The sequence below is a fragment of the Mycena indigotica genome (genome assembly GCF_014461135.1).
Source record: "Mycena indigotica strain 171206Taipei chromosome Unknown Mind.scaff0005, whole genome shotgun sequence".
NCBI classification, from domain to species: domain Eukaryota; kingdom Fungi; phylum Basidiomycota; class Agaricomycetes; order Agaricales; family Mycenaceae; genus Mycena; species Mycena indigotica.
Window position 1 is genome coordinate 3,963,692 of NW_023503004.1, and position 22,524 is coordinate 3,986,215.

Consider the following 22,524-nt stretch of genomic DNA (forward strand, 5'->3'; position numbering starts at 1 on the left):
CTCATGATTGCCGATCAGCAGTGATTGCCGATCAGTTGCCTGAGTCAGCGTTTCCTGCCTCTTCCCTCTCAGGCCTCTCCCACTATCGGATTTTATCCACACCAGAGGCGCGCTTCAAATCCCACTTTCAATCATTGTAGCTTTCTATGCTTTCCAAGCTCGAATGTCGCCCCTTTCCAAGTTATGACTGTTTTTGAAAACTTTTCCCTCAGGCGGCATTCCCACACCTCCTCCCGCGGCAGCGATCCCCGAGCCGTCGCATGGGCATGCGCTCAGCTGACGTTACCTAAACTCAGGATGGTACCAGGTTAAAACGCGTCCACCGTCGAGGAGGCCGCATTCAACAGCGCTACTATGCTTTCTCTTCTCCCCGCTCTCCTTCTGGCGGGGGCTCACGTTTGCGCGGCGCAGGGTCCAGGGCAGCCGCAGAACACATTCGATTGGTCACAAGTGCGCTTCTGTTCTTTCGTTCTTTGGGATCATGCTGACTCCCTTTCCTGCTAGTTAAAAGCCAGCTCTGACATCACTTGGGTGCCCTGCAACGACCACTTCCAATGTGCGCGTATTTCTGTGCCTCTCGACTATACCACACCAAAACTCGGCTCTGCCACAATTGCTGTAATGCGTTTACCTGCCTCTGTCCCACCGACAGACCCGACATATCGTGGGCCCGTATTCTTCAATCCTGGAGGACCTGGGGCGAGCGGTGTACAGAGTCTACTGGGTGTTGGTCCGTTTTTCACCAGTGTGTTTGGCGCAGAGTTTGACTATGTGAGCTTCGATCCAAGGGGTGCGTCTAACGACTCTTTTTTTTTGATAATTGATTGACGATTGGGATAGGTATCGGGTTCTCTACGCCAACTACCGACTTCTTTGCTTCAGCTGCCGAAACTGCCCTTTGGAATGCAGGCAACCCATCTCAATCTCTCAACGCATCGTCAGACTCGACTGCAGTCGCGCGTTTTTGGGGGCTGTCGCAGGTTCAAGGACAGCTTGCCGCCCAGCACGATTCGACAGGCATTCTCAAGTACCTTACCACGGACAACGCCGCACGGGATATGCACTTGATCAACCAGAAGTTGGGCTTCAAGAAAGTGCGATACTATGGGATCAGTTATGGAAGCGTGCTTGGGGCAACGTTTGCCGCTCTTTTCCCAGACAAGATAGAACGGATGATTTTGGATGGTGAGTTACAGTAAAACCGCTTTGTTTCTCTACAACTTTGTCAGGCGTTTTGGATGCAGATGGGTGGTATCAAGGTAAACTTGACAATTTACTCGCACCATTTCATTCTAACCTTCTTCATAGCGAACTTGACTATTCAAGCCTCGGCTACCGATGCGACCCTCGACTCATTTTTCACTTCCTGTGCTGCTGCTGGTCCTTCCTTGTGCCCCTTTTCTCCTAGCACATCCAGCACAGCCCAAGACCTCTCCAATCGCCTGACAACGCTAACCAACACCATCCTTGCACAACCCGTACCCGTGATTACTCCAGGGGGTTATGGGCTTGTCGATTATTCCCGTCTTCGCCAAACGCTCTTCCAGGCCCTATATGCGCCATATGTATTCTTTCCACCCCTTGCCCAAGCTCTCGCAGATCTGGAGAAGGGCAATGGTACATCTTTGTTTGCGATTCTTGCGCAACCACAGTTCACATGTGGCGCTCCGGCTCCAGACGGTACCCAGCCGACTGGGAATCCACTTGCAGCAACATTTGGTGTGCAATGTGGAGATGCAGTTGAAGTCAAGGATTCGCTGGAGCAACTTGACGCGTACTACCGGAATGCAGCCAAGCTGTCGCAGTTTGCTGAGTTTTTGGTGGGGAGTGGCCGAATTACCTGCAGGTGTGTCTCGTGTCGTTTTCATTCGAAACTTTCCCTCATTTTCCGTGTATAGCGGATGGAAGATACATCGCCAGAACCGATTTAAGTGGCCTGTGTCTAATATCAAAACGAGCTTCCCTCTGTTATTCGTGGCTAACACCGCCGACCCGGTCACCCCCAAGCAGAGGTACTACAGTTTTAACACTACTCGGATCGAATCTCACCCACTTGAATAGCGCACAAAAGACACGTGCTAACTTCCTGGGCTCTGCGCTGCTCGTGCAGGACTCACCGGGGCATACATCTACAACAGCACCATCGCTCTGCACTTTTGGCTACTTCAAAGCATATATGACCAACGGGACCCTTCCGCCCCCTGATACCACATGCCCTGTTGATGCGCAGATATTTGGTGGAGGACCACCGGATGGTTCGGGTCCGGTTACTGCGGCCAAGACGCGGGTGCAGCTAAGCAAAGAGGACCAGGACACATTGCAAGTGTTGAAGAGCATTGGGGATGTTCTTCGGCCTATAATTGCGAGATGGTGATGCGAATGTGGTGGACTTTCCTGTCGTTACTTCTCATATAACATACGTACCTAAGTACTGTTAGTTCTCCTCGCTGTAATGAGGTCCGTTCAAATACCTCAGTGTAAACGTGATCATTTAGAATCACATGGCAAACTTTCTAAGGACCGTCATCGCGGAGCCGATGTTTCCTGGTTAACGACGGCACCGACTCGCCCCTGGCGTAGATGCTTTAAAAGCGAAATTGCTGTTAAATTTCCTCCATGCCCGTTACTTTCAACGTCGCATCTCATCATGCAGAATCCGTTCCCCTCGGTGACGCTGCGACTGGACTTTCTCCCCGCCAAATCCTCGAGAAAGCTTGCGCGCCGCAGTACAAGACCGCTGGAGATCTTCGTGGGACGTCGTTCTCTGAGCCAGACTTGTATGATATTTCTTGTTTCCTCTCGATTCAGCTGAAGGCAATACAGACTGCCCAAGACACCAGCCGCGAGAGTAGTCAACGTCATCCCTCAGCCAAATGGCTTCTTCCACACCATCGCAACCGCCTACAACCGCCACCACGCGCTGGTCCTGCGGCCTGACGACGTGTGGCTCGCCATCGTCACCCAATTCAACTTCTTTGTCAACGCCAACGCCGAGCTGCTTCGCGCCAACTTCGTCGCTCATGACGGCCAGAAGAACCTTGAAGTCGAGAGCGATTCGTTCGCCGACTTTGGCGTGTTCGCGCGGGCGATGGCGGGCCTGATCGAGAAGAACGTCGTTGACCCGGAGTTGCGTAAGTGGGCGATCCCGGATTTCACGACGACGACGGAGCTGGATGTGACTGTGAGCTCGATTGTGCTGATGGCGACCCTCAAGGCCTACTTCACATATACCTTCTCCGCCATCGCATGCGGTATACCACAAGTCACGCTCAAGGGGGAAAAGGCAGATTGGGAGAAGTTGCTCATCAGGGCGGAGAAGCTCAAAGAGTATGGTCTCCACACTATCGCATGGTACCATCTGCTCGTCCCCGTCCTGAGACGCTTTGTCCTCACTTTCGACGACCCATCCGAGCACGGCAACATCCAATTCTGGCAGCAGGTCGCGCATTTCTGGCCCGGCGGAAGCGGCCCGTCAGTCTACAGCGGATGGCTCAACGCGTTTTGTGTTTTTGACCAGAAAGGGCGGTGGATTGGACCCAAATTCAAACGAGTCCGTGTTGCAATGTGACCGACGATCTCTCCACTGACCTCCTGGCTGTAGAATGTCGAATCAGCCGTCCCTCCGGAAACACTCACTCCTCGCGAGTTCTGGGAGACATACACCAACTACGATCCGGAGTGGGTGCTTTTTGACGACACGGGCTATCATACGGTGGAAGCGAACTACATCCCGCCGTGTTATGCGGAAGTCGATGTTATGTTGCTGGACAATGGGGTGCCAATGAAGGCGTCCATGTGTGCGGGTATCATCGGCATGCGGGTTGACTCGAGCGGGAGCAAAGAGGTATCGATGACCGGAGAGAACGACGTCGTGAAGCCGCAGGCTGGATGGTGGTTGTTCGATAAGCTTGAATAGCACTTATTCCTCAACTACTAGGCACTTTCTCATATTGTTTCAACTGTGTGCGGCTCTGCTCATTCTCAAACTTGAACTGTTCAAGTTCTTGCGGATCCCGCCAGCCATTCATGTCGAGGTCCAGACCAACATCCTCCTGTCACGGGATGCTCGTGCTTCTTGTCGCATTTCAGGTTATTGTTGAGTACCATCCTCTGGTTGCTCTTCAACTGTTGCAGGATTTGGTGATTCGTGCAGAATACCGCTTGATCTGGTGATGGGCCATCGGCCATGAGACAGGCCTGTCGCATGCACCTTCCCTCGAGCGCACCATGCACCCGAACACCATTGCACGGGGTAACTGGGGTCGTCACCTGGTGTATGCATGGCATTCCCTGGGGGGAGCCATAGGCTTCCATGGGGGTATATTTGCTGTCTGCCCCTGTTACACATCATGATAGTGTTCTACCTCGAGGGCATATAACATTTCACTGACAAGACAAGACAATCATAAACATTACTTAGATCTCAAAGCAATTCAACAGAATGCACAATTTGCTTTGAAAAGTAAATGATTACGTAACTTACATTGTAACTACTCCTACACTATGTATTACAAACAAACAAACAAACATACAAGGTCTGTACATAGTACAGATGACGTCTACCTACCCCTCAGTGCAACTTGAAGTACACCAGTGACGGGTGAACCACCAAGCACCAGCCAGGGCCCAGGGAGAATCCACCCCGCCACAGACAAACGAGAGCCCAGGGGGACCCAAGCTGTCCCCCCCGGGCGCTCCCTTGCGTCTGCCCGGGCACAACCAAACAAGCGGCCCGGGCGGTTTCTCACCCGCCGCCCCGGGTACAACCAAACAAGTGCTGTGACGGGTATACTACCAGCGAGACGACTCAGAACCGTCGCAAGCGTTATCGGGCATTATCAGATAGAATCACTCACATGATCTCAAGTAGTCACAAGTAGTCACATGTCTTGTAACATCAGTCGTGACCAAAGTCACGCAGCAGCAATCTTAACCAAGTCCTCATTCTTCTTGTGTCTCGTCTTCGTCTCGCCTCTTTCCCTTCTCGCGGCCCCGTCCCGACTGCCTGAGTATGCACCCCTGCTCCCTCCCCGCCGTAGGTTACGGGTCAGCTCGCTGACAACCATTGGATTCCAATGGTTGTCTGATCTCTCATCTACATCATTTCTCTTCCCTTCCGCCCTGCGTAAGCCCCTCGAACCACAGCGTCACAAGTGCCCGGGTGCTACCAAACAAGTGACCCGGGCGGACAAGGGGGGCGCAAGATGCCTATCACGGCTATGGGGCAGGGGGGGGTCCAGAGCCTAGAAAAAAAACTTTTGTGTTTGGTGTAGGGATGCTTCAAGAGGTACTTAGGAGGCCTTAGGAGGCCTTTCATATGTAGATCTTCCATGTTAAATGCCATTTTATACCTTTGAATGCAGTGAAACCCAGTTTTTTTGGTGAAGTGACTAAACTTGTCACAGTCTTTGATAGCATCAACATATCATCATGATGCAAGAAGCAATACAACTTTATATGAAAGTTCATTTAAAGGCATAGGAACTGTCACGGATAAGACCCGGCCCGTCCGCTCCGGCGCTGGTGTCGGGCCATTGCGGGCCCGCAACACGCAGCACGTGACGACGGGGAACATGCGCCCCAGTAGGAGGAACGCACACGTGGGAAGCACGTGACCGAGAACGACGCGCGTCGAGCCGTCGCCGAGCCCAACTTCGACACCAGGGGAATGGGGAGGAGTGCTAGGAGGTCAGGAGTAGCGCCTGGCCCGCAAGGGATGTGCGATCGTCCCCTCTGCGGCCAGGAACGGGAGCGAGGAGGAGGAGGAGAGGCCAGGGTGTCCGATCACCCCCTTTGCGGGCCAGCGTATATAATGCGCGATAGTGTACCCTGTACTCTATCGCTTAGATCGTCTGAAGAACTACCTTACTCCGTGCGAGGAGACGCTATCGACTCATCGGGCCCGACACGACCCGATTCGAACCTTCGACCACCGACTACGGCAAGGGACCGAGTTCACGGGCCCTTTCGGTTTCGATCTACCCCGCCCGCCATACTTGCGGGCCCGACTATTCGTCTGTTCTGTTCCGGGCGCGTTCTTAGGAGAAGTCCTTGCACGGCCCGACCCGCAGTCTGACAGAATCTAAGCGATCCCCCTACACCCGCAACAGAATGGACGCTACCACCGTTATCGCACTCCCGGCGTGGGCTACGATCGTGGCTATCGTCATCGCCTCCCTTGCCTACCTATACGGGCGCACTCTCGAAGCCCAACCCGTGGTCTTTAACCGCGTCCTCTACGGGAGAAAGGAGCCCGCCCTGAAGTGGGGTACCCCTAGGCGGGTCTCCCTGGACGAGCACCATCGGCACATGGAACACGCTTGCCCGGCCCATGGCGCCGGGCCCGCCGCAAAGCGCCCGACGCCTCAACAACTCACCGCCCCTCCCCGCGTACGGCCGAACCCCCGGTCCGAATCGTCTCGGACCGCCCCGCGCCACCGGCACACTCTGCCTGATGAAATGGGGCACACCTCCCTCCGCACGAGAGCCCTGGGGGCCGCTCTTATCTCTTTTCGTAATCTGCTCTACTTAATCTGTGGCGGGGCCTCTGTCCCCAGTAATAAATCTCTTTCTTCCTCCATCACAACAACGAACGAGCGCAAGATGAATCGATCGATTGCAAGACAGCGAAAAGGAATACAAAAAAGTCAAATACATAGACAAAAAAAAAAAAACACGATACGGTCCGAACCACCACGGGGGCGCCCTACGAGAGAAGGCCGATTTGACAGGGCGCGCGAACGACGACAGCAGACGAGAGGATGAGGATACCCGAACGCCGAGACCCAGTAGACGGGGAACTCCGGCCGAGGTCGCCGAAAGACGACCAACGACCCGCCGAAGCCTAATCCAGATCCATCATGTCGAAGCTCAGGCCGTCCTGACGGCACACATTCGCATATACCTCTCGTTCAGCGGCCCGACGCTCTAAACCCTCCGGCGTTTCCCAGAATCCCGACCTCTCTCCTTCGGACCGGTGGATAGCCAGAAGAATGGCGCCCAGATAGCGGCACACACGTCGGCGACGTCCCGCGAGGCGGTCAGGGACTCCAGCGAGTTTACCAACCGGAGGTCGCGTCCAGGGAACGATCGACGACAACTCCGCGAGTGCGCGGGTCCGAGCATCCGGGAAGCCCCCGTCGGCCGAATGAACCGCCGACTGTTGCAGCAACAGCACGCCCAACGGAGACAAGCGCTGATCGGCGGGTACCGACGGGTCCCCATGCAACCGGCGAGACTCGGCAATGGCCCGATCCAAGTCCCATCCCCTCCCGAACCACAGGGAGACTCGAGGGAACGAAGGCACCTGGAAACCCATGGTGGGATAAGAAAGAGGGTGGGTCTCACCGGCAGGAACGGATGACCGGGACGATGCCTCTCCTAATGAGCGATCCGCGACAGGGGAGGCCGGCCGGCGGAAAGTGGGGCGGGGCCTCGGCGGGGGCCGACTTGACGATGGTGGGGGGAGACGGCGAGCGGGTGCGAACTTCGTTTTCGCACGGGGACGGGGAGGAGTCCCGAGAAGACGCTGACGAAAGGACGACCGGGGCGGCGACGACGGCCCGAAGGAGGCCCGACCGTCGGGGTCGGGCTCCCCCGAACCGATCCTCGTTTGATCGGGGCAAATAGGAGAACAAGAAGGACCGGTACGGGACCGAAGCGGACAGCCCGACTAGATCAGCGGAGCGGGGATCGGGACGTAGCAGCGCAAACTCGCCATCCTCGACCTGACGCCTCCCAAAACTCGAAGGAAAAATCGTGCAGAGCCGCGGAGCGAGCCTTGTACGCATCTGCAAAAGACCGCCAACGCAGACAAGCACGATGGAGCGGGCTGCACGCGTCACAAGCCCGACGCACGGGACCAGGGAGTTTCTGGGGAGAACTATCTGGGACGCCCCACACGGTGCACAAACGATCGTGGGCGATGCAATACTCACAGCGAGGGGAAAGGGATCGGATCACTGTTCCCGGTTGACGAGGGGCTCCCCTCGAAAAGCGCCAGCTGTCCAGTGGATTCAAGACGAGGGGCCAAGGGGGTGCCGAAATCCCGTTGCAACGGGGCAGGCGACACGGCCGGGGAGAAGGAAGGGTCGAGGGCATCCGTAGCCGACTCGTGTTCAGAGGCGTCGATCCCCACCGAAGACAAACGACGAGGGCCGGCGATCACCTCCACATCCGAATCCGAACCCGAGTCGGAAGGTAGGAAAAGTAGGGTCGAAACCGGCGGGGCACCATCCCGTTCCACGTCGACCTCCATCGAAGACGGAGACCGCGCCCGAACCACCGGAGTAGGGGGAACGCGTTTCATAACCGGGGCCGTCGACTCGGAATCCTCCGGATCACTCTCGGTGCTCGGGAATTGATCATCCAACCAGGCCGCCAACGGGAGAAAGCTGAACGAAACACCCGCTTCCGCCTCATCCAACGAGGGGCCGCCCGAGAAGGCAAACTCCTCCCGAGGATCGGGCAAAGAAACCACCCGGATGAAGGACGACCACCGGTCGGCATGAAGGAACGGCGGCACGAGAGATGGAGGGAGAGGACCCAGTAGTCGGGCCAGCGTATCGGGCCGAGCCACGTTCTCTTCGGGAAACACGCGAAAGCGGCCACGTGGGCTAGGGACGAGGAATCGATCTGAGACGAAGGAAGGGAGACCGACAGAAGCGGCGCAAGACAAGGCGTGAAGGATGAGGCGCTGAACGGAGCCAGTCAGCACGCGGCCGAAAGCGCACAGAGAGGGAGACATACCCCCAACGCCACAGACGGGGAAAAACGAAGCACTGGGCGAAGCAGCGTCGGCAGCGAGGAGGTGCGCAAGGAGGCCACGGCCCAGCTGTCCAAACAAAGGGCGAACGTCCTGAAGAGAGCCGTCCTCGCGACGCCAGACGAAGGAGGAGGGGAACGATCGAACAGAACACCGAAATAGAGGTGATGGGGCCGAAGACCAGCGGCTGCCACAAACCGGCCTTCATTAGGCGGTCGAATTCGCACTGCCACAGGATTCGGCGGGAAGACGACGGCCGGGGGGCGCTATGGGGGAACTGGGAGAGCGGGAGCTCGATGTGAACGGACTACGGGGGCCAGCAGAGGGAGTAGCTTGGAGGAATAGTCGACGGCTTGAGACGGGGGCAAGTCCTCCAACAGGCGCAGGGGCTCGAACGACTCCCGTGACGACGGGTCTCGCCCTTGCGCGATGGGCCAGGAAGCAGGAAACTCGACGAGGGACATAGAGGCGAAACGGACGAACAGACGACCCGGCTCTGAGGATGGGGAAACCATCTGAGAACTGAGAGGGGGCAATAACCCGGAGCGGTACAAGTTGGGGGACGACATAAAGAGGATTAGAAGGGGAAGCCCCGGCTTATATGGGGGAACGAACGCGTTCTATATCGAACTTCGACCGAGGCGCGCAGCACAGCCTACTCGCAAGCAATACGAACAAAGGACGCGCAACTGAATTGAAAAGGACCTACGCTATACCGCACGTGACCGCGATGAAACACTTGATGGACAGGAAGAATCGATCTGCGGACGCCACGAGGCGTCAGAAGCCGCGGGAGATTAAAATGCACAGCCGAAGCTTAGCTTAAGCTTATGGGCTGGATGGAATTTGCGATTGGAAGGACGAGCTAGAGTCAAAATTAAACCCGAGAAACCGGGCGACCGAGCCACGCCGACTCGAGACGAGTCGTTCCTAGGGAGGGGGTGATGTCACGGATAAGACCCGGCCCGTCCGCTCCGGCGCTGGTGTCGGGCCATTGCGGGCCCGCAACACGCAGCACGTGACGACGGGGAACATGCGCCCCAGTAGGAGGAACGCACACGTGGGAAGCACGTGACCGAGAACGACGCGTCGAGCCGTCGCCGAGCCCAACTTCGACACCAGGGGAATGGGGAGGAGTGCTAGGAGGTCAGGAGTAGCGCCTGGCCCGCAAGGGATGTGCGATCGTCCCCTCTGCGGCCAGGAACGGGAGCGAGGAGGAGGAGGAGAGGCCAGGGTGTCCGATCACCCCCTTTGCGGGGCCGCGTATATAATGCGCGATAGTGTACCCTGTACTCTATCGCTTAGATCGTCTGAAGAACTACCTTACTCCGTGCGAGGAGACGCTATCGACTCATCGGGCCCGACACGACCCGATTCGAACCTTCGACCACCGACTACGGCAAGGGACCGAGTTCACAGCTGATATAGCTACTTCTATGCAAAAGATATGGGCCACTGCCCATGGGTGTAATGCAAAAGATGTGGGCAACAGCTTTAAAGTCACAAATGTCACAAGTATTTTCATGATAATTAATTATTTTAAGGCTTTCTAGCACCTTCTAGGTGATGGGATCAATGCCTTTTATATAATGTTTTTGATGTGGAACCATTTTTGATGAAGATCAATTGATTTGCTTATTAGGCTCTGTTCCATCAATGTGACATGTGATTACATCAATTCCCTTGCCCTGTATTATAAACTGTTCCAAATTATATACCGAATCATCGGCCTGAAGAAATAGTGACTTCTATTACCATATATAGCATTAGCTTAGTCATAGCTATCAATTTGGCTCTTTAATCTAGTATTTATATTACAGGCTTGTGACCTGTGGGCAATTGCCCACATCTTTTGCATTAGACTGGTGGGCAGTGGCCCACATCTTTTGCAAAAGACTGGGTATACAGGGTGGAGTTCACGGGCCCTTTCGGTTTCGATCTACCCCGCCCGCCATACTTGCGGGCCCGACTATTCGTCTGTTCTGTTCCGGGCGCGCGTTCTTAGGAGAAGTCCTTGCACGGCCCGACCCGCAGTCTGACAGGAACATTATAATAGCCTAGTTACAATTTAATTTAATCACATTTTCCATTTTCAAGACCTCTATCGATCATTTTGATGCGATTTTGATCGCATCAGTCACGTTTTCGTGGGAGATCATTACTATATAAGGCAGGAGGGGGAGGGGGGGGGGTCCAGTGGGCGCAAAAAAAAACTTTCAGCCCTATGTATGTAATTTCCACCTTGCGCCCCCCTTGCGGGCGGATGCCGGCCGGTACCCACCGACCATGCAAACAAGCGGCACAAGAATCCGCCCCAGCGCGGACTCAAGTCGAGCACGCAGCGAGCGGGGAGTTGGTTGGGAGAAGAAGGTGAGCTGGGAGGTTGGGTTGGCGGAGAAGATGGGAGGCAGAGTAGTGGTCATGCTGGGGTTTATGGCCGCGCGCTGTAGCTACACAGCCCAGCCTGCTGCGAGCGTAGGTGGAAGGAAGAGGTAGGTGGCGTGGAAAGGGCCCGTGTCAGCGGCTCGGTCCAGCCATTTATTTGCAGCTGGGATTCGTTAGGCGGGAGGGATGCTTGAGGAGGGGAAGATGAAAGGAAAGCGGGAGGGAGGAGGGGAAAAGAGGGAAAAGATTGCAGATTGATCCCGCTTCTGTACAAGGTTTTGTCTCGAGACTTGAAAACGGTACAGTGACAATGTACAGTCCCTGTAGGCACAAGGCTTAGGTCGTGGACTTTGTCACTGGAGGTCATTCTCAGCCGTCCCTTCGGTCATGAATATTATGTCCCTGCAGTGGTAAGTAGTCTCTGTTCACTTCAGGTATCTAAGCAGATGAGACTTCAGGCTGGATTGCTTTTGCCTACAGGGATGTTTTCATGTTCCCTGGAGGTGCCTTAATATGTACTTAACTCAAATTAACAGTGGTTTCCTCTGGGTTGCATTCAAAACTTCAAAATTGTCCTTCGTTGTTTAAGTGTTTTATTTTCCACTCTTCTATTCCTATTTTCTAGGACCCTTTGTATTGTCTCTCTCAGGCATTCAGCTTGGAACAGAAAATACAAATCTGACTATCTACCATTGACCAAGTACCTTATGTCAGTTGCGCTATGGCACAAACACCATGGATCAGCCGAAGAAGAGTGTAGATCAGCATAAGCAAAAAAACAAAGCCAGCAGCACCTCGAGACCGCCCAATGAAAGGTGTGATATTCAGGCGCCGTTGGAAGGCTAATTGATGCTGGCAGCGCATCTTTTGGAAGATTGGTGATGCGGGCAGATAGGTGTGAGAAGAACCGGTGGACGGTGTTTGCCATTGGATGCCGGAGGAAAGGCCGCGCAACAACAGACATTGATGGGCCCCAAGAACGCGTTGGGACGCGTGCCAGAGTACAGAGGAGCCATGGGGGGGAGGTTTCGGACCGGGAAATGAGCATCGAGTCCAAATCTGGGCAATGGGATGCAGGACTTCTGGTGCTAGGATACGCCGGTCGGTGGTTCAAGTCAGAGAAAATGGTGGAGCAGGGATGAGTGTGGCTGCGAAGGCGGAGGTGAAGAAGTGGATGGGTTGGGGGCATAGTTAAAGAGGGTTGTTATAGGGAAAAGAAGAGTCAGTGACATGAACAGTGAGTGTGTTGGAGGTATACCTTCATAATGAACACCCTCCTGGAGCGTTTGAAATGCTTCTCCTCATGGATGCTGAGCGGCGACAAGATCAAATGGTGTTGCTCAGTGACAGCTTAGCGAAAACTCTTGTAACGTGTGCGGAGGCTTTAAGGAGGTACTGGAAGTTGTCTGAGCTGGTTTGAAGAGCAGAGGCCATCGATTGGAATACCGCAGAATGTAGGCAAAGGGAGGAATGTAACGTGTTATGTCAGCACATCAAAAGGTCAACAGTGCCGATCGGGTGGAAATTGCACTCCAGGTTCAAGTTAAATAAGCCTACAGGAATGAATACAAAGTGCCTAGAGGTGTAAGAATAAATTGCCCACAGGGCAAGAAGGTACACCTGGAGGCATGAAAGTGGATGTAACTCCAGGACCAACCTATAATCCCTCCAGGCACAAAACATGTGTGACTGGAGGGTCAATCAATTGAGTAACTGTACCGTCTTGAGACGAAACCTTGTACAGTAACAGGATCGGTCTCAAAGAATCTTAAAAGATGGCGGTGGGCAAAGTTCCCACGTGCTCCGGCGAGCCGGCCGGTTGTGTCCGAATACAGGGGGCAATGGTTATCTTCCCTGGGCATTTGCACAGTCCTCCCCGGGCGTTAGCATCCTTACTCCCACGTGGATAATAGCTAATCCCCAGTGCAAACACATTGACCACCTGGTGTGAACCCTGCTCGACCCCCCGGGCACAACCAGTCGTGCGCATGCGACAGGCCGATGGCCGATGGCCGATGGCCCATCACCAGATCAAGCGTCGGTCTCGATTCGTGGCTATTGACAGAGCTACGACCGGTCACAATCACACGTCACTTCAAACTAGTATTTCATTGGTAGTGGCGGCAAAGCGCCAGTCCCCGACTCTGACGCCCCAAGTTGTCTCAGATGACAATTGGATGACAAACCACAAAACCCAAACACAAATAAATGTCGTAGTCACTGCATCGTCTGAATTGATCGCAACCTCGGACGCAAATTCGACTTGCAATCATACTTTTGGGAAAGCTCACCGATCGCATGGAAACGAGTTTGGCGGGGCAATTACTTAATCAAGACAAAACCCTCTTCTCTCTTTCAGAGAGAGTCGGGGAACTTCGAACTTCGGCGCCTGGCTTGGCGCCTGGCAGGATACTTATGCTCACCACTGGCGGTCGACGTCACTAAGCTCGTATTCGAGTTGCATCCGTCAAGATCCTACTGCTCGCAGGCGCGGTAAGTATCATGATTATGTACAATTCTGTCAATGGATTCTCCTCCTCACTGGCAAGCAGTGGCAATTACTTTCCCACAGAAAAGCTAGAACCCGTCGCACGAACCTGACAGCCACTACACCCACCGCGTTTTGCAGTGTCTCAAATGTCGGGTTTGTGAAGCGCCGTTGTGGTCACATTTTGCTTATGTCAGAGCCCCTCTCGTTTTCGACCGACCACAATGGCACCATACCACAACCTGCGAAGCAGACATGCGCTTTTCGCTGGGAACAGTCGCGTCGCACTCCTCCCTATCGAGATTTGGGACCTCATTGTTGAGGATATGCCCGGCCGGCCGGCCGGACCATCCACGGTCACATGACCTCGGACTGACTCGCCTCCGACGCGGCTCAGTCAGCACTTAGCAAGACTTGTAGATAGTTATGGAACATTCTAGTTACTCTCACTTGTAGTATATATACTGGGCTGAAAGCCCCCAATAATCATTCCATTCTTGTTCTCTCCAATTCTCATCTCAACAGGTTATGGGCCCCGCCCTAAACTGAACAGTCTCTCGATATCTGTCTTACCCCCGCGTATCAGTCTTATCGATCAGCCAGCACATCGCTACGTCATAATCCTCATTATCCAGCATGTCTGACGCTACCACCTCCGCTTATCGCATCCTTGCCGGGTCCACCGACTATCCCACATGGGCTGTCAAGCTCACCGACATCTTGACAGATCTTCAGCTCGATGACTATCCGAAGGGTCGTATTCTCAAGCCTGGCGCCGCAGCGCCTGTCGTCGTCGTTTCGCCTCCAGCAGGCACCGGCACAGCCTCCGCCCAGCAAACAGCTGCAGCCGCGCCCGCGGCACCTGCTTCCACCAGCACACAGACTGTCGCTGAGTGGGAACGCAAGGACCGCCAGGCCCTGTCAGCCATCCGACTTCGCGTATCAGACGGCCCGCTCGTCTATATCACCAACTGCACCACCTCAAAGGATGCGTGGGACACGTTGGAGAAGATGTACCGACCGCGCGGTGCATTCGCTGTCGTTCTCCTGCGCCGGAAACTCTTGCATCTCCAGTGCCCGGAGGGCAGTGACATCGAAGAACACATTCGGAAATTAACAGCACTCCGCACACAAATCCAAGCCCTCGGCTCTAAATTTGAAGAGGATGAGTTCTCTACGGCCCTCCTGACTTCCCTCCCCGAGTCCTGGAATCCATTTATCCAGACTGTCGACACCTCTTCCTTCACCGACTCTGCCCCGATCATCGCGCGCATCCTCGAGCAGGATCGCCAAAAGAACGCCAAGCCCAACTCAGATGCTGTCGCGCTACCCGCCAAACCCTTCAAGCCCAACAAGTCCCGCGCGGACATCGTTTGCTATGGGTGTGGCCGACGCGGACACATGGTTGGCGATTGTCGGGACACGAAGAAGGGCAAGAAGTTCACGGAGGAGCAGAAGCGCCAGAATTACCAGCGGTCCCTGGGAAACGGCAACGGCCAGTCGGGCCGTGCTCACGTCCACGGAGGTGACATCATCTCCTGACGAAACGGCTAACTATGCCTTCACTGCCGCCCCGTCTCTTACCACCGGCCTGGATGTATGGCTCGCTGATAGCGGCGCCACTAAACACATAGCCCGCAATAAATCTATCTTTTCCTCGTATACGGAGACCCCCGGCCAGTCTGTCACCGGCTTCGGCGCGATGCCAAGCCCCGGTATCGGCAACGCCGAGATCGCTTCACACGTAGGCAACAACGCCTACGCGCTCACGCTCAAGAACACATTGCATGTCCCCGACGCGCCATACAACCTCATCTCTATCGGTTGTCTCACGGCTGGCGGATGCTCTGTCGAATTCTCTGGCGACACGATGAAAGTCTTCGCACCTGGCTCCAAACGCGAAATCATGCGCGGCACGCCGCACCGGTAACCTATACAAAGTCCGCATCACGCGATCATCACGGACGCCGGCGCCACCCGCATCACCTCCCTCTATCGCACTCCCATCCGTCTCTCCTCCGTCTCACTCCTGGGACAAATGGCACCGTATCTTCGGCCACATGCAACATAAGTCAGTCAAGTTGCTCTATGACAAAGACATGGTCACCGGTATGAAGGTCGACGCGTCTAGCACGCCGACTTCCCACTGCGACATCTGCGTCAAAGCCAAGTCTCACGTCATGCCATTCCCTGCGAAATCTGACACAAAATACACGGAGATTGGTGAAATGACCTTTACCGACGTCTGGGGTCCATCCCAAATCACTGGGATTGACGGCTCCCGCTACTATGTCTCGTTCACAGACGCTGCAACGCGCCGCACACTTGTATACTTCATGAAACAGAAGTCTGAAGTCAAGACTAAAATGCGGGACTATGATCAGTACATCCAGACGCAAACGGGAAAACGCGTCAAATGCTATCGCTGCGACAATGGGGGAGAATATGTCAATCAGGACGTCAAAGACCTCCTCGCCGAGCGTGGAATTCGTCTCCAGCTCACGGCTCCCTACTCCCCGTCCCAAAACGGGCGTCGCCGAGCGCCTCAACCGGACTCTGATCGAGCATGCCCGTGCCATGCTAGCTGCGCACAATCTCCCACTCTTCCTGTGGCCCGAGGCCGTTGCGTACGCCGCTTACCTGAAGAACCGGTCGCCGATAGGGTTGAGCACGGGTCCGGGTCCGGGTCTCAGAAGGTCGACCCTGACCCTGACCCTGACTAACCCTGACCCTTCCGGGTACGGGTCCAACCGGGTCCGGGTTGACCCACGGGTTGGAGACATGGAAGTAGAAGATGTATTTGGGATAATAATTTCAATATAAGATACATTTTGATGTATGATATTGGCTCAGATATAGCATATGGAGCCTATTCCTCAATATTTCAAGCATATTTAATACAGTTCACTCATATGTCACATGTCACATGAGTGACATAAGTGACATATGATTTTTTTTTTGTCTCTTAAAAACTCACAAAAATCAAGTTTAGATAGGGAATTGTTAAATCACAACAGCTCATTGGACCCTCCGGGTTGACCCTGAAAGGGTCCGGGTTTGGCCGGGTTTAGAAATTGCCATACCCTGACCCTGACCCTGACAGACCCTACCCTGAAACCCTGCGGGTTGACCCTGACCCGTGCTCTACCCTAGTCGCCGACCGCCGCTCTCACCGAATTCATCACGCCGGACGAGGCTTTCTGGAAGCGCAAGCCCGACGTCTCCGCTCTCCCGGAGTTCGGCACACCTTGTGAAGTCCTCAAACAAGGTGCCGCTGTCTCCGGCAAGCTCCCTGTCAAGACACGGCCATTCGTCTTCACCGGCCTGTCCGACGAGTCAACGGCCTGGCGCTACTACAACCCCGAAACTCGTTCTATTCAAACTACTCGCAACATCAGCTTTGCTCCGGACACTTCAACAGCTCCACTAACCTCCTCCACCATCACCAAGCCTGCGTCGATGCCGCTCGAGGGGGAGAATGAGCCTGTCGCGCAGCCATCGCCGCCGGCCCCGGTCGATCAGCCCGCCGATCCGAGCATCGCCACCCCCACACCCGTCATTCCCATGTCTCGGCAACCGCTTCCCCGGTCCGCAAAGACCACGCTGGACTACCGGCTGCTGAACAACCCGGATGCTCGCTCGCCCAAGAAGCCTGACGCGTGGAAGCACCGCGTAGCTTCCCATGACGCGCCGAACGTCGCGCTCGCTGCTCGTGTCGATCCCCTTGCGGATCCACTCACTGTTGCTGAGGCACAAGCGCGCGCTGACTGGCCGGAATGGCAGCAGGCTATGGAGGAGGAGATCAACCAGCTGCAAACGCTGGGCACCTACACCATGCAAGATCTTCCCGCCGGCCGCTCCACTGTCGCATGCAAATGGGTTTTTCGCGTCAAACGAGACGACAACGGCAACATCATCCGCTACAAGGCGCGACTCGTTGCTAAGGGTTTCTCTCAAATCCCTGGGGTGGATTTTGATGAGACCTTTGCGCCGGTTGTCCGGATCGAAACCATCCGGCTCCTACTCGCCCTCGCGGCACGCTACAATCTCCAAGTCCACGTTGTCGACGTTGTTGGTGCTTACCTCAACGGCCAACTGGACGAAGAGATCTACATGCAACAACCCCCGCTCTTCGAAGATGGAACGGCACGCGTCTGCCGCCTCCTCCGCACGCTCTATGGGCTTAAACAGTCCGGACGCGTGTGGAACATTCAACTCAACGCGTCATTCATCAAACTTGGCTACACGCGGCTCATCTCCGACCAATGCGTCTACATCCGCCGCGACGGCAACGACATCGCCATCATAGCCGTCCACGTTGACGACATGACGATTCTCGCATCGTCAGACGCGCTCATGGCCCGTGTCGAAGCCGAACTCGATGCTGAGTTCACCATCAAGAAGCTGGGGGAGATCCGCCAACTTCTTGGCATGGAAATCACGCGCACTCCGGAGTCGATCCGCCTCACGCAAACCCAGTACATCACTCGCATCCTGGAGAAGTACCAGATGCACAACGCCAACACAGTCGCCACTCCGATTGACCCCAGCGTCAAGCTCACACGGCTCCCTGACGACAAATCTTACCCCGACGTCAAACTGGTCTACCAAAACATGATCGGCTCGTTGCTATACGCGGCCATCACCACCCGACCCGACATCTCCTTTGCCGTCCAGTCGCTCAGCCAGTTCAACACTAACCCTGGCCCCGAGCACCTTACGGCCGCCAAGCGTGTCTTCCGCTACCTCAAGGGCACACTCAACCTCGGAATTGAGTACAAGTCGGACCATCCGGTCACCGCGCTTGAACTTTTCTCTGATGCTGATTGGGGCAGTGACACTGACACCCGCAGATCCATCACCGGCTACGTCTCCACGTTCGCTGGGGGAGCTGTAACCTGGAACTCCAGGAAGCAGGCCACCGTCGCTCTCTCGAGCATGGAGGCCGAGTACATGGCTCTCGCAAGCGCAACTCGCGAAGCTCTCTGGCTCCGCACCCTCTTCTCTGAACTCGGGCTCGACACATCCCTTCCCACGCACATCTCTGTCGACAACCAGGGCACCATTCTCTTCGCCGAGAACTCCGGTTTCCACGCCCGCTCCAAACACATCGACATCCGTTTCCACTTCATCCGAGAGACTATCGCCTCTAACAAGGTCTCAGTTTCCCACGTGCCAACGGACGAGAACACCGCGGACATTTTTACAAAGGGCTTATCTCGAGTCAAGCACGAACATTTCCTCCCGCTTCTCGGGATGTATCGCGCTTGAGGGGGAGTGTTGAGGATATGCCCGGCCGGCCGGCCGGACCATCCACGGTCACATGACCTCGGACTGACTCGCCTCCGACGCGGCTCAGTCAGCACTTAGCAAGACTTGTAGATAGTTATGGAACATTCTAGTTACTCTCACTTGTAGTATATATACTGGGCTGAAAGCCCCCAATAATCATTCCATTCTTGTTCTCTCCAATTCTCATCTCAACACTCATCTTCCGTCAAGACTCGCTTTCCGACCACGACCTCCTAAGGCTCGCGAAAGTCTGTCGCCTGTTTAATGGGGTCGCTATCCATGCTGCTCGACGTTTGGCGGGTATATCTCTCGCAGACCAAGAGCTGACCATCTCTCCATTCCTTCTCCGCATATTCTACCTTTCCTTCGTTGGCTTGACCGCTCCCCGAATCCGCATCGACTTGAAACCGCCGGCGGAGACCATACAACAAAACCTGCGTTTGCTCCACAGCCTCATAAAAAAGTCGCCCGGCCTCGAGCGAATTGACATCGACTTCGGTTGCGATCTGTTTGGCGCTCTGTTGGACAACCCCGATACGAAAGTTAATGCCAAAACACTTCTTGCGCAGTGCACTTCGGTCATCGCGATTTCCCTCCGAAAAACTCGAAAAATGCCGCAAATGGATCGAGTTGTGGTTTTTACCCCGATGGATGCATTTAGCTGTGATCCGGAATCCGTGTCGTCGTGGAACCTTCATCTTCATGCTTCACAATTTTCATCACCCGACGCAGTGTCGCCCTCGGACTCATTCTACCGCTCGTTTCTTTCTCAGCGGCTGGGGAACGGCGGCAGCACGAAGGCGAGACTATATGGTGGACAACAGACTTATGTCTCAGGCCTGAAGAAGATGAATTCGATCTGCATCGAACTCCGAGTCAACGCTCGCAGTCCCATTGGCGCATATATCCCCTTTGTCATCTTCAATCGAGCGAGCATCTCCAGTGTCTCTTTGTTTGCTCCCGGATCAAAATCGCTCCAAGATGATGGCACTATGATGGCAATTCTGAGCAATGTCTACCTCCCGGGCCTTCGAAGCCTCACCATCTTTTTCAACTTCGCTCATATGGTCCTACTCCGCGAGTTCCTTGCCCGCCACCCACTCATACGCACCCTCATGTTGTCTGACTGTGGTATCTCTTCCGAATTCCAAGGCGTCCGTTTTGCGACCCCCGTGTTCCCGTCTCTCTCCCATCCTGGGATCACCAAAATAACAATATCATGTTATGGCGATCGGGACTATATGCCTACACTGCTCTCTGACCTGAAGGACTCCCCCAAGTTGGCGGAGCTCGACTACTCCCTCACAAATCGGCCTTCCAAAAGTCTCTTGCAGCAGTTGGTCAAGGACCTCAAGATCATCGCAGGTCTTCCTCGGCCAGTGACGTTGACCCTGTGTTCTCGGACCCAAAGGAACCCATTTGTGCCGTCGAAGGGTGTAAAAAGACCGTATTGGTATACCCATAAACAAGTGCGAGCTGTCGCGCGGTCGTTGCATCCCATTGACAAACTTTGCATTACTGTGAACTCGGTGCAGGAGGCGCGAAGGATATTGTCTTTCGCTGAATACCTCCCCGCGCTAACCTCACTCCGATTTATTGTTTACCGACCCGATCCAATGTTGAAGCTGGCGCCGCCCTCAGATGATGAAGCCGAGGTCATATCACGTGACGACGCCCCAGTCTTTGCGGAAGAGTTCAGAACTAGGTTGGGTGGGGGAGTGCTTGTTGACGTGGATATTTACTGAGCCGGTTGCACAACTGATGCGGCTCTCAATGGTTGTACGAAGTTGGAGATACAAGAAAAGAAGAATAGTGATACAAAAAGCATTAGTAGTAGACGTATTTCCTCAGATCTTTTTTTTGGACTCAGTCTTACACTTCGACCAAAATCCCACCAAGGCTGGACCTTGCCTGAACCTTCCCTCTCCCCGTCCCTTCTCGAGACCATCCTACCTTAGCATTAACGACGCCCCTGCGCACCCTCTCCACACCACCAACACGCTTTCGGTCCTCGCCCTTGGGGTCTTTGGCTCCACTGTCAATCTTGATATCGACATTTGCTAGCGACGTCGTAGCTTCAATACTGCCCTCATAGGTTTCCGGAAGCCCGACAAACACCTTTGCAAGAGCGGTAGTGGCCTCAAGGTTGAGTTCGGCATCGATAGGGAGTGCGAGAATGGGCAACTCGACCTGCCCATGGGCTGTGTGTGCGCTGACATCGAAGCTGCCGGGAGAGCTCTCGGAAGATGAGGCTAAGCTGATGTTGGCTTCAATAGCACTATTGGCCGCTCCTCAGTCCCCAACAGAAACCAGTGAAAGCAGAAGAAACGCACGCGTTAGTAGTGACCAGCTTGATGTTGCCAGGTCGTTCGTTACTACCATCGGTGACGAGGTTGATGTCCACGTTGATGGGGGCGTTTGAGGTGGTAAGGCTAAGCGAATCGGTGACATTGTATGTACCCTCAATGCGACCCAGGGCTGTAGTCAGCGTAGCATTGTTGGATTTGAGGGTCTGTCAATGTCAGATTAGAGGGCGAAGAAAAGGCACCATTGGACAAAAAGAACTTGCCTCGATGTCGATCGCTGCAAGTGATGTACGTAATGTCGCAACATCGGCGGTCAGTTCCTGCATCGAGAATTCGGAATGGATACTAATAGTTAGAATAATAATGACAGACCTTAGCAGTTATTCCCGCTAAAGCGGACTTGAGCTCCAATGCTTTAAAGTGCACTTCTTTCATGCTTCCAGCGAAGGTTTGCGAGTATACCTCCAAGTCGGTCTCGAACTTCTCGATGTCCAGCACCTTGCCATCCTTGGCAGCAGGGAAAGTAACGGTAATTTGGAAACGGAGCTCTGTGGAGCCATGGTGGTGGTCATGGTCATCTTCCCAGTCTTCGTCTTCCCATTTGGTCTACCAGCGTTGAATAAATGGCAAATGAAGAAAAATGGGCGATAACTCACAAGGATGCCAACACCGTTCTGTTTATTTCCATCCGTCTTGGACAACAAACACACCTTTGCTGCCTCGAGATGTGCGGTATGCCAGTATTGCGCTGTTACAGCCACATTGACATTATCGCCACTATCAGTCCCTTGGACGTAGTCGATCGCGCCTGCAGCAAAAAGCCCATGGTGCTTGCCGTGCCGATGGATGATGCTTCGCGTGGCAAGAAAGAGGGCCGCAGATTCGACGGGGAGATTGAATGATGCTGAGGCTGAGTGTGGATAATGGGCATCGATAACTGAGAATGCCTCAGGTGTAGACTCGCTCCATGTTGCGCATTTTTCGACTTGGGTCTCAGGCGGAATAGGCCATTTGTCTTCCTATCGCCACATTGAGAATACAGGAGCAAAACGAGGAAAAAAACATACCGGGTCATCAAAAGAACGGGAATATTGTCCTGTGTGGTGTGTGGACCCGTACTTGTGGCCGACCCAGTGCACCAAGGCAATCAAGCCGACGATCTTGAGGAATATCCCGGCGCGTCTGCGTTTCTGGCGTTTGTGCTGGTGGTGCAAAGCTTCGGCGAGCTCAGCATGCGTCACGTAGGCGGGAAGGCCTTGGTTGGTATTGTCGGTTGTCTTTTCGTCCAT

General features: G+C 54.6%; 4 protein-coding genes across 4 annotated transcripts; 3 read left to right on the top strand and 1 right to left on the bottom strand.

Annotated features, from left to right (window-relative positions):
* Window positions 1-354: 354 nt before the first annotated feature.
* On the top strand, window positions 355-2,374 carry MIND_00631600 (Alpha beta hydrolase fold family; the record flags this gene model as incomplete). Its single annotated transcript, XM_037363055.1, has 7 exons — window positions 355-450; window positions 505-790; window positions 841-1,185; window positions 1,230-1,259; window positions 1,309-1,846; window positions 1,899-2,012; window positions 2,062-2,374. 7 exons carry the CDS (start codon window positions 355-357, stop codon window positions 2,372-2,374), a joined length of 1,722 nt encoding a protein of 573 aa, XP_037220976.1.
* Window positions 2,375-2,616: 242 nt separating this feature from the next.
* MIND_00631700 (uncharacterized protein) lies at window positions 2,617-3,916 on the top strand (the record flags this gene model as incomplete). Its single annotated transcript, XM_037363056.1, has 3 exons — window positions 2,617-2,777; window positions 2,824-3,550; window positions 3,602-3,916. 3 exons carry the CDS (start codon window positions 2,617-2,619, stop codon window positions 3,914-3,916), a joined length of 1,203 nt encoding a protein of 400 aa, XP_037220977.1.
* Window positions 3,917-19,105: 15,189 nt separating this feature from the next.
* MIND_00631800 (uncharacterized protein) lies at window positions 19,106-20,674 on the top strand (the record flags this gene model as incomplete). Its single annotated transcript, XM_037363057.1, has 1 exon — window positions 19,106-20,674. Exon 1 carries the CDS (start codon window positions 19,541-19,543, stop codon window positions 20,672-20,674), a length of 1,134 nt encoding a protein of 377 aa, XP_037220978.1. The 5' UTR covers window positions 19,106-19,540.
* Window positions 20,675-20,801: 127 nt separating this feature from the next.
* On the bottom strand, window positions 20,802-22,524 carry MIND_00631900 (DUF4097 domain-containing protein; the record flags this gene model as incomplete). Its single annotated transcript, XM_037363058.1, has 6 exons — window positions 20,802-21,207; window positions 21,263-21,441; window positions 21,499-21,555; window positions 21,608-21,841; window positions 21,892-22,254; window positions 22,303-22,524. 6 exons carry the CDS (start codon window positions 22,522-22,524, stop codon window positions 20,802-20,804), a joined length of 1,461 nt encoding a protein of 486 aa, XP_037220979.1.